The following is a 12,545-nucleotide window of genomic DNA, read 5'->3' on the forward strand; positions in this document are numbered from 1 at the left end:
AAATGTAATAAATGACATGAAATATTTAAAGAAACATTTTTAAAAAACAAAAGAAATATAGACAGAAAAAGAGAAGGAAAAACACCCCACAATATCTGGGGAGGCAGGAATAAGAGAATAATGAAGGGAAAATGGGAAAAATCAAAAAGCAAAACAAGGGATGGGAAGAACCATGGGGAGGCAGACACCAGGAAAGGGAACAGAAAAAAAACCAAAAACTAGAACCTGAGAAGGGAAAATGAAAGAATTAAAATAAAAAGGAAGAAAAAAAAAAGAATAATTTTAAAACAAACAGAAAACCAAAATACAAATTAGGGATGGAGGTGGGGCGGGGCATCCAGGGTTAGTCAGATCACACAGACTAGGATGGAATTCCTAGCAGCCCAGAAAGTGGAAGGTGGTGAGGGGTGGCCACACCAGAAGGGTGTGAGGTATAAGAGTAACAAGAGGAGTATTGTACCTTTCCAGTCATCAGCCTCCAGTAAGTCAGTGCTGACCAGGGCAAGCAGAACCTATGCTTAGGTTCCTGGAATCTAAACAAGAATGTTTGTAAACATTCAAAATGGCTATTCCCTCTAGACAGCTGAAACTCCACAGCTCAGTTTGTCTCTTTCTTTGCTGTTTCCCTTTTTAGTCCTCAGTCACCAGTGCAGTCATCCATGCAGCCCTTGGCATGCAGGGCTGATTTTTAGGTTAATTCTCAGGTCCTAATATGACTTGGAAATATCCAAACAATCTGTGCTGTCAGGATTAATGACAGTCCACAGCTCCATTTGTCTCCTTGTTCACCATTTTCTTGCAAATTCTTCTTCTAGTTGGAGTTTAATCCACTTCTGAATTCTTCCTTTTAAAGCTAAAGAAGTGAGAGTCAGGACAAGAACAGATATATGCAGACCCATATTCATCATGGCACTATTTACAATAGCCAAAAGATGGAAACAACCTAGGTGCCCATCAACAGAATAGATAACCAAGTTCTGGTACATACACACAATGGAATACTGTGCAACCCTAAAGAATAACCTAGAATCTGCAAAACACCACATAACATGGATGAACTTGGAGGACATTATGCTGAGTGAAATAAGTCAATCACAGAAGGACAAATATTAGTCTGTTATTATAAAAAGTCAAGGAAAGGTTTTTTAATTAAACTTTTTATGAGATAATTGTAGGTTTACATGCATTTGTCAGAAGTAATATAGGAGATCCTATGTACCCTTTCTGCAGTTTTCCTCAATAGAAGTGATTTTACTCAGATTTTCCCAGTTTTGCTTTTTGTATGTATATATTTACTTCACTGCAATTTTATCACATGCATACGTTTGTATATCCACCACCACAGTTAAGATACAGAAGAGTTTCTTCACCACAAGGATGCTCCATGTTGCCCTTGTATTATCACACCTACCTCCCTTTTGCCCTCTCCCCATCAACTCCTGTCAAGTACTAATCTGTTCTCCATTTCTGTAAACTTGTAATTTCAAGAATGTTATGTAAGTAGAATCATACTGTATATAATTTTTTGAGATTTTTTTTCCCCACTCAATGTAATTCCCTTTAGATTCATCCAAGCTGTTGTACATATCAGTAGGCCATTTCCTTCTATTGCTTAGTAATGTTCCATAGTGTAGATGTGCTACAGTTCAGTTAAGCATCCACCTATTGAATAACATCTCAGTTGTTTGCAGTTTTTAACTTTTTGGAGTAAAGCTTCGATAAACATTTGTGTCCAGGTTTTGAGTAAACATAATTTTCCATTTCTCTGGTTCCAAGGGTTCAATTGCTAGATCATATGATAATTGCTTGTTTACTTCTCTAAGAAACTTCCCAGTTGTTTTCCAGAGTGGCTACACCATTGTACATTCCCATCAGCATTTAGTGTTGCTACTGATTTTTATTTTAGCTATCCTAATAGGAGTGTAATAATACTTCAGTGTTATTTTAATTTGCATTTCTCTAATGGATAACGATATTGAACATCTTTTCATATGTTTATTTGTCCTGTGGAAATCCTCCTTGACTAAATATCTTTTCACGTCTTCTGCTCATTTTCTAATAAGATAGTTGGTTTTCTTTTTGCTTTTTAATGTTAAGTTTTGAGAGTTCTTTATATATTCTAGAGATTGGTTCTTTGTTGGATATGTGGTTTGCAACTATTTTCTCCCAGTCTACAGCTTGACACTGGCTCTTTCGTGAAGCCAAAGTTTTTAATTTTGATGTAGTCCAATTTATTAGTTGTTCCTTTTATAGATCATGCTTTTTTTGGTGTTAAATTTTGCCTAGCCCTAGATTCTGAAGTTTTTTCTGTTTTTGTTTGTTTTTTCTCTAAAAGTTTGATAGTTTCATGCTTTACATTTAAGTCCATGATTCATTTTGAATTAATTTTTGTATAAAGTGTATGGTTTAGGTTGATGTTCTTATTTATTTATTTATTTATTTGGTCTGTGCTGTGTAGGAATTACTTAACATGGCCCTTTTAGCCATTAATGGTCTTGTAACTCACACAGTGATTGAATGGGACTATTCAAATAAGGAGTTTGTGACCCAACCAAAGGATTGGACTGGCTGCTTATAATGCAAATAAGGTGAATGGAATCCTAACAGAGGTTGGACCCTGCAAATAAGGTGTTGGTCGGTTTTGCCTTCCTGCTAGTCTTAAAAGAGAGCCAGTCCCAGAGTAGAGAGAGGACCTCAGTACCAACAAGAAAGAAGTGTGAGAGTGCAGCATATCATTTGGACCCAGGGTCCCTCCTAGATCCAGGAGGCAGAGAGCTATAACAATGGAGAGTGTGTGGGATGGCAAGAAACAGCAACAGAGAAATGACGACAACCAGGAGATTGGCATGAGATGGGGCATAGGGGCTTCCTTGCCCACAGAGCAAGGCAGCTACAGTGAGCTGATGTATGGGGAGCAAGAAAGCAGGAGGCTCAGACAGGAGGCTTCCTAATAGAGTTGGGGTGCCTCTCGGCACTTGGAGCTAGCCTCTCCAACCCGTGAGCGAGTAAGCTAAGTGCCTTCAGGCAAGAGTCTTCCTGGCAGAGTAGGTCCCTCCGTGTACTTATTGTTGGAGCTAAAGAGCTTTGTAGCATGTAACTACAGAGGCCAGAGGCCAGAGGCCAGGCCCAAGCAGGATTCAAGGCCCTAGAGAGAAGACCTGTCTTTGGGGCCTAGAGAGCCTTGCATAGCTAAGAGGAGCTAAGAGAGCTATCCTGCACTGAACAAGGGAGACTTTGCTTACATGCTTCCTCATCCTGATCCCAAGTTGTAACCTATAACTTCCCTAATAAACTCTGTAACCGAATATGGTTCGTGAGTTATGAGGGGCCACTCAGGTGAATTATCCAAACTAGCAGAAAAATAGAGCGTGCCATAGGAGTTACCACTGGTGTCAGAATTGACAAAAATACTGGAATTTGGAGGTGTGTTTGATCTCCATTCATAGGAATCAGCCTTGGGCTGATGATGATCTTTTTCCCCTCCTTCACTTGTCTAGTTAGAGGAAGTCTCATGCTGCCATTTTTGCAGCCTACGGATATTCAGTTGCTCTAGCACCATTTATTGGAAAGAATACCTTTCTTGTATTGAATTGCTTTTATATCTTTGTCAAAAATCCTTCTAGTCTTCATGGAAACAATTAGTCCTAGGGACTGATACCCCATCCGATGTGCGGCGTGTATGACTATGAGACCAGAAGAACTAGATGGTGCCCAGCTACCAGTGTCAACCATTTGGAAGGGAATCTATGTAGGAGATCCTGGATAGAGAGGGAGAACGATGTGGAACAAAACTCAAAATCATTTGGAGAAAAAAACGGGGGGGGGAGGGACCAGGTTTGCTGGTTCCATAGAGCCTGGTGGAACCAATGTGGCCCCTAGCTGCCCTTCATGTCTGGAATTGAACCTTCACACCTGTGGCTTCCAGCCAAGGAAAAGACAGGCATATGAGTTGAACATTTACCTGAGGTAGATAAACTCCCTGGAGAGAACCATCATGGGAGAAAGAAGGGCTGCTTATGCACTGGGAGACAGCTCAAGGGGCAGGAGTTCATGGAGGGATGGACACAGGGAAGAGGTATCTATCAGGAGGAAGTGGGAGGGGAGCTGTTGCATTGTGGTGAATTGTGGTCAATGTCATTAGACAAAGTATATGTGAAGTGCTGTATGGAAAGTGAATTTGCTCTGTAAACTTTCACCCAAATCACAATAAAAAATTTTAAAGAAAAATAAAAAGGTAGAATGACTTCAACCAGATGAAGAGGAATTGGAATTTATGGAGGTAAAAAGAGGAGAACTTTTCCAGGTAGAAGGGACAGCATGGAAAGTAGGACAGGAGTGAGAAATAGGATGGTATAAACTGTATATTATTATCATCTATTTCTGCATAACAAATGATACTAAAACTTAGTGTTTTAAAACAATAAATGTTTATTATTTAAAAAAAAAAATCAAAGATCACTAAAGAAGAAAGCAACAACAAAATAAACAGCAATCCTGCTTCACTTCTCAGTTCCACACTATAGTCATCTGTTTTCAACTCTTTTGGCAGTTTCTTCTGGTATTTCTTCCATAATTCTAAATAAAATGCTTACAATAATCTTTACTAATTTGCCTGTTATACCCATTTACTGATCTGTTAAGATAAATGAGCATTAACTATTATGCCAGGTCTCCACATCCCTTTTGAGTATCATTCCAACAAAATTAAGTAAGTTATTATAAATCAATGTTTATATTATTATGACTATGTAAGATTTTTTTGCTACAGAGCTAAGTGGAATTCTGTGAAATTACCAAATAATCTTATCCATCATATTTTTGTTTCTTCTTTAGTTAATTACAGTGTTTTTCATTTGCTTTTACTTTTTTATTTACCTGTCCTTATTTTTTTCCATAAGCTTCATTAGATTTATATTACACTATCATTATTTTCCAAGTGGTTAAATATATCAGATAATCTATCAGTTCCTTTTTTTTTTTTTTTTTCTCCTGGAGACCTCACTTCTAGAACTTTCTGGTCTTTTATTCCAGTATAATCTGTAGTTGTTTGTTTTCTAGGTTTACTTATCATTTCTCGTTCTGCAATTTTACCTCCTCATTTTCCTTTGTTCAATCCTGTTTTCTGGCTCTTGTATTTCTTTTTCTTTACTAATATTCTGTTTTGCCAGAGCATAGAATTCTAAGTTGAAAATAATTTTACCTCAGGAGTTTTAAGGCAATGCCCTTCAAATTACTATTGGTGCTATTGAATAATCTGGTGGTCTTCTTTTTCAAGCCTTTTCAAATGATCTCCCTCCCCCCCTTTCTCTGTACACTTAAAATAATCTCTATCTTTTTATTTAAATATGCTTTGGTGTGAGTCCTTTTTTCATTCATTGTGTTTGGTGCTTGTTTTTTTAATCTGAAGACTTAATGTTCTTCAGTTCTAGGAAATTTTTTACATTTTTTTTCATACTTTGTTTCCTTATATTATGTCAGTTCTCTCTGGAATTTTTGTCAGTCTGGTTGGATCTCCTGGAGCACAGATTGATACGATTTTTTCTTAAGGGATGATGTAGTAAACATTTTAGGTTTATGGGCCTTATAGTCTGTGAAAACAACTGTAGATAATATGTAAACAAATGGACTTGGCTAAGTCTCAATAAAACTTTATTTACAAAAACAAGTGGCCAGGCCAAAAGTAGTTTTCTGACACCTATTGTCAGATGACTCATATTTTCTTAACTTTTCTCATATTTTTTTAAGTCACTTTAACTTTCTGTTTTATATTCTGGGAAATTGTCTCAACCCTTCCTATTATCTCTTCTATTGAATTTGTTGTTGGTATCATTTTTAATTTTCAGGAGCCTTTTCTTGATTGCTTCTTTTTCATAGCATTTGTATTAATTATTTAGTATTGCTACAACAGAAATATCACTAGTAGATGACGTTAACAAACAGAAATTCATTTTCTTACAGTTTAGGCAGCTATTGTTATTGTGTGCCATCTAGTCAATTCTGACTCATAGCAACCCTATAGGACAGAATAGAACTGCCCCATAGGGTTTCCAAGGCTGTAATCTCTACAAAAGCAGATTGCCACATCTTTCTCCCATAGAGCGGCTGGTGGGTTAGAACTGCTGACCTTTGGTCAGCAGCTGAGAGCTTCTCCACCACCAAGGCTCCAGGGTGCCAGCTCTAAGGGGAAGGCTGCCTGCTCTGGGGGAAAATCCTTGCCTCAGCTTCTATAACACTGGTATTCCTCCCTTCCTCAGCAGTCTCCACATGCCATCTGTCTCTCTCTCATTTGTGGTTGTTTCTCTGCCTAATCTGCTCTTTATATATCTCAGAAAATGATTAGATCTAAGACTACCCTTAGTGGTATGACTTCATTAACATAACAAGAAAACCTATTCCTAAATGAGATTGCATCCACAAGTACAGGGGTTAGGATATATAGTTTTGAGGGACACAGTTCAGTCCATAACAGTAGCCTATTCTTGTTTTATATATATTGTCTCTCTTTTCTCACTAAGGATATTAATTATAGCCTTTTCAGAAGTCATTTTCTCTTATTGACTCTTTTTTTCTTGTGTATTTGAATTGGTTTCTTTTGTATTGGGAGCTTTCTTTGTCTGGAGAACCTTGGCTATCAGTTCTATTTGTATAGGTGATTAAAATTGGGATGATGGGACAGGTACTTAACCTTGTTGACGTCTACTTCAAATGATAAAATTGTTTCATTTTAGGCTATTTACATTCTCCAAAGAATTCTCCAGTCTGCCTGGTGTGGTTCAAACCTAGATATGGGTATAATGGGAGCAGAACAGGGAAAAAGGGCTGGGAATCTATTTATTCAGATTTTAACTTAGCTTCCAGTTTTTTAGCTTTGTGTTTGTGCCTCACCTTGCCTTCTACCTATGGAAGTTCTGAAGCAGAGTTAGTGTATCCCTCTGCAAGTACCTCCCTGGATCCTAGCTTCCTGCTCTTGTCCAAATCAACTAAAAGCCTTCTATTTGCTCTTTCTTTTCCCAAGTATGAGTTGAAATCTTTGTCTGCTGGTGTCTCTTGCTGCTTTTCTTTGTCTGTTTGGGTTTATACCGATTAGTTTCTTTATTGTCATTGTAGTGAGGCTACTGGATGAATTGGAGTAACATATTTGCCACCCAACTATGTTAAACAGGAATTTGAGAGATTAATCTTTTGAGAAATGAGTAGTAGGACATTTCATTGGCAGCTAGATTTTTTCGTTTTTGGCACTGTACTCCCCTATTTGGAAGGGAAATAACTTTCTTATTATCTGATTATAAAAGTAATACATACTTATTATAGAAAATAAATGATATGGAACTATATAGACTAGAGAGTGAAGAGTGCCCACGTCTCCAGCCCCAACAGTAGTTGACACCCACCTTTGTACTGCCAGACCTTATTGGTACATACACATACATACTGCCCTCACTTTTTCTTTATTCTAGCTCATCTGTTTCATTTCCTTCAGGTCACCAGGAAACCTAGAGAAGAACCGCTATGGGGATGTACCCTGCCTGGACCAAACTAGAGTGAAGCTGACAAAACGAAGTGGCCACACTCAGGTAGACAGACAAATGCCATCTTTTCAGGTACACTATTCCAAAGTGAAGCTTACTAATACAGTAGTAGAAAGAACAGTCTCTGAAGCCAAAGAGATAAGGTTTGAGTTGCCATTTTGCTATGTAGTAGTCTGTGACCACAGGAAAGTGCCTAAACATCCATCTGACAGTACTGTAGTAGAAAATAAATTAAATACTTTATGTGAACACTCATAGCGTAAGATCTGGAATATTATAGGTGCTCAATAAATATTAAATTATTTATCCTTTTACTCCTTAGTTGTAAATCATAGCCATATAGTCCAACTCAGTGAGTGTGTATATGCATCAATACAACTCAACTCTGACTATAAGTGACTTCTAATTTTTCCATCTAGAAGATCTGAGAAAAAGTTTGGATAGCTTGTATATAATAAATGTCTATGGATAGAGATAAAATGCTTAACTGACTTTTACATTATTAATTAATTTATTTAATTTTATTCAGGTCCTTCACATGCACATTCAACATCAGTGTCTTTGTCATCATTTGAACCACTTTTTGCATCAGTCTAAATATTGCTCTCCAGAGCATATCATCTTAATTTCTTATTAAGTGTATGATATTGTCCCTGGAAAGTGTGTTCTAAACCAGAAAAATCTATTAGCATAACATTAGGACAATTTTTTTTTTAAATTTTCATTCATCCTGTTTGCTTATTCCTTTATAAAATTGTCTTTAATAGAATTTATTTACAACAACATCTGTTGTTGTTATGTGCCCTGGAGTCGGACCTGACTCATAGCAACCCCTCCTTGGGTTTCTGAGGCGGTATTACAACAGTAGATTGCCCAACCTTTCTTCCAAGGAGTAGCTGGTGGGTTTGAACCACCAACCTTTTGGTTAGCAGTCAAGTAAGTGCCTTAGGCAATACGCTACCAGAGCTCCTACAACAACATCTAGCACTTGGAATTTTTAAGTCAGTGACTAAATAAGTATCAAATTTGTTTTTCCTTCTAGTATACCAGTTCTTTCTGGTTACTTCTATAAGCATTTAAAAAAATAACACAAGCATCGATTGAGGTTGCTGTTCAAAGTAAAGGAATTTAGAATGTCCCTTTACTGTGGCACACATTATGTTGTTGTTAGGTGCTATTCTGATCACCTAATGCCTCTCTGACAATATATACCACAAATGGGATGGCTTAAACAAACAGGAGTTTATTCTCTCACACTTTGGAGGCTTTAAGTCCAAGTTCAAAGTGCCAAGCTCTAGGGGCTGTGTGAAAGCCCCTCGACTTTGGACTTCAGCTCTGCCTCTTGCTCCCAGCCCGCTGAAGCTAGAGGTATCTCTTCACTCAGGCAGCTGCTGGCTGCTGAGGCTAACAAGCTGAAGGCCAACAAATAAAGGCACAGTCCTGATTTTACCAAACCACATGGCAGCCCATTGATTCAAGTCCATTGTAAGTCCCAAAGTCAGCAGAACATGGCAGGCTGCTGAACGGCGACTCAGCTACACGTAGGGTCCAGTGGACGTGCCATAAGCTAGAGATCATTCCCAAAGCTTCTGCAGACCACATCCCAAAGGCAGCTAGCTATTGAGCTGCTTGTGGTAGATCCCGCCCTGGAGTTCATTGCCAGTCTCATCATAGGGAATAACTACCATCAGCTGCCCAGCCACTCAACCAGGCCCAGCCAAGTTGACATATAAATTTAACTCCCACAGGTGCCATCGAGTCAGTTCCAACGTATGGCAACCCTATGTACAGCAGAACGAAAAACTGCCCAGTCCTGTGGCATCCTTATAATCACTACCATGCTTGAGTCCCTTGTTGAAGCTGCTGTCTAATTCCATTTCACTGAGGGTCTTCCTCTTTTTTCCTGACCTTCTACTTTACAAGCATGATGTCCTTCTCCAGGGACTGGTCCCTCCTGATAATATATCCAAAGTACATGAGTCAAACTCTGACCATCCTTTTAAGGAGCATTCTGACTTACTTCTAAAATAGATTTTTGGCAATCCATGGTATATTTAATATTCTTCACCATAATTCAAATTTATCAGTTCTTCTTTAGTCTTCATTATTCATTGCCCATCTTTCACATGCATATGAGGTGACTGAAGATACCATGGCTTGGGTCTCAGTCCTCAAGATGACGTCTTTGTTTTTTAACTATTTAAAGAGGTCTTTTCCGGCAGATTTGCTCAGTGTAATACTGATATCTTGACTGCTGCTTCCATGGGCATTGATTATGAATCCAAGAAAAATGAGATCCTTGATAGCATTTTCTCCACTTGCCATAATATTGCTTATTGTTCTAGTTGTGAGGATTTTGTTTTCTTTATATTGAGGTATAATCCATACTGAAGGCTGTAGTCTTTGATCTTTGAGTTAGTGCTTCAGGTCCTCTTTACTTTTAGTAAGCAAGGTTATGTCATCTGCATATTGCAGGTTGTTAACAAGTCTTCCTCCAATCCTGATGCTGCGTTCTTCTTTATACAGTCCAGCTTCTCAGATTGTTTGCTCAGCATACAGACTGAATAAGTATGGTGAAAGGATATAAACCTGATGCACATTTTTCTTGTTCTGAATGAGAACAATTCAGTGTTCTAGAATTCCCATTCTTTGCAATGTTATCCATAATTTGTTATGATCCGTACAATCAGATGTCTCTGTGTGGTCAATAAAGCATAGGTAAACATCTTTCTGGTTTCCTCTGCTTTCAGCCAAGATTCACGTAACATCAGTAATGATATCCCTTGTTCTCTGTCCTCTTCTGAATCTGGCTTGAATTTCTGGCAGTTCCCTGTCAGTGTACTGCTGCAACCATTTTAAAATTATCTTCAGCAAAATTTTACTTGTGTGTGATATTAATGATATTGTTTGATAACATTCTATTGGATGACCTTCTTTGGAATGGGCACAAATAAAGATCTCTTTCAGTTGTTTGGCCATGTAGCTGTTTTCCAAATTTCTTGGCATAGGTGAGTAAGTGCTTCCAATGTTAACATCTGTTTGTTGAAACATCTTAATTGGTATTCCATCAATTCCTGGAGACTTGTTTTTTGCCAATCCCTTCAGTGCAGCTTAGCCTTCTTTCTTCAATACCATTGGTTTTGATCATATGCTATCTCCTGAAGTGTTTGAATGTCAACCATTTCTTTTTTGGTACAGTGACTCTGTATTACTTACATCTTCTTTTGATGCTTCCTGCATCATTCAACATTTTACGTATAGAATCCTCCAGTATTGCAAATTGACGCTTTAATATTTTCTTCAGTTTGAGAAATGCTGAACATGTTCTTACATTTTGGTTTTCTAACTCCAGGTCTCTGTACATTTCGTTATGATACTTTTTATTTTTCTTGAGTTACCCTTTGAAATCTTCTATTCAACTCTTACTTCATCATTTCTTCCATTTGCTTTAGCTAATCTACATTGAACAGCAAGTTTCAGAGTCTCTTACTAACATCTATTTTGGTATTTTCTTTCTCTCCTGCCTTTTTAATGACCTTTTGCTTTCTCTATGTATTATGTCCTTGATGTCATCCCAGAACTCATCGGGTCTTTGGTCATTAGTGTTCAATATACTTTGGTCATGTTGTCAAAAGGGACCATTCCCTGGAAAAGGATATCATGTTTGGTAAAGTGGAGGGTTGGTGAGGAAGGGGAAGGTCCTCAATGAGATGGATTGACACGGTGGCTGCAACGATGGGCTCAGATATAGCAAGGATTGTGAGGTTGGCACAAAACTGGGCAGTGTTTTGTTCTGTTGTACATCTGGTTACTATGAGTCGGAGTTGACACAACGGCACCTAACAAGAACAAACATCAAATCTATTCTTGAGATGGTCTCTAAGTTCAGATGATATATTCTTAGGGTTGTACTTTGGCTCTCATAGACTTGTTTTAATTTTCTTCAGCTTAAACTTGAACTTGCACTTCACCAGTTGATGGTCTGTTTTGCAGTCAGCCCCCAGTTTTGTTCTGACTGATGCTTTTGAGCTTCTTCATTATCTCTGTCTCTTTCCACAGATGTAGTTGATTTAATTCCTATATATTCCATCTAGCAAGGTCCATGTGTATAGCTGCTATTTATGTTGTTGAAAAAAGGTATTTCCAGAGGAAAATGTAAAGATGGCGGACTAGGCAGAAAGACTGCACAGACCCACTTCAACAAAGAAAAGGGATACCACTTGACACAGACACAGAAGATAATCCTGGACCCCTGAGCCTTGAAGGGAGGGATATAGAAGTGGACTAAACCCCAACTAGCAGAAGAATTTGTGTGAAAATACCAAAAAAGGAGACATATGGAGCTGTGGTCTGGCAGCGATCCTGAGCTATCCTGATGGCACAGACAGCTTGGAGACTCCCAAGTGGTGATAGGACTTAAGAATTAACCTAAAAATCACCCTGCTAGCCAGGGACTGCATGGAGGACTGTGCACAGTGGCTGGGGAACAAACGGAGAAGGGGAAGAGAAAGGTGGGCTGAGCTGTGGACTATTGCTGGTTCAGAAGGCGCCACCGTTTTGAAGGTTTAGAAAGTGGCTTGACTATTTTGGATATTTAAAGAGACAGCGCTCTAGCAGATTTCTGGGGCTTAAGAACACGTTCCGCTTTCCAGCAACCCCAAGGACACTTGGGACCTGCAAGACTGACAAGTTTTTTAAAGGTTATTCGATTGTAATTTGTGTCTAATTGAGTAGGGGACAGCATCAGTCCCCGTGGGATGCAACTGCACCCACACCTCCTGCAACTTCAGTTACTGAGTGACAGCCACTACCTCCTTCTCCACCAATGGGCCAACGATAAAAGACCACCGGGAAGAGCTGTAATCACCCTTGACTGCTCTTCATAAACAGTTAACAGAGATCTAAATACAACAACGCCACAATGCCTCGGAGACAACAGACCATCACAGTCCACACAAAGAAGCAGGATAAAGTGGTAGAAACAAGGGAGCAGAATATGGACCCAGAACACATCCC

The 12,545-nt window shown here is 38.7% G+C and overlaps 1 protein-coding gene across 1 annotated transcript in view; it reads left to right on the top strand.

Moving 5' to 3' along the window:
* Nucleotides 1-12,545, top strand: part of PTPN9 (protein tyrosine phosphatase non-receptor type 9) — a 163,767-nt gene that overhangs the window by 131,467 nt on the left and 19,755 nt on the right. The window contains exon 8 of the mRNA XM_007948939.2: nt 7,481-7,574. Coding sequence (XP_007947130.1) covers nt 7,481-7,574 — 94 coding nt within the window. The remainder of the gene's footprint in view (nt 1-7,480; nt 7,575-12,545) is intronic.

This window comes from Orycteropus afer, unplaced genomic scaffold (assembly GCF_000298275.1).
Source record: "Orycteropus afer afer isolate SDZICR_OR568_19922 unplaced genomic scaffold, OryAfe1.0 scaffold00233, whole genome shotgun sequence".
Lineage (NCBI taxonomy): Eukaryota > Metazoa > Chordata > Mammalia > Tubulidentata > Orycteropodidae > Orycteropus > Orycteropus afer.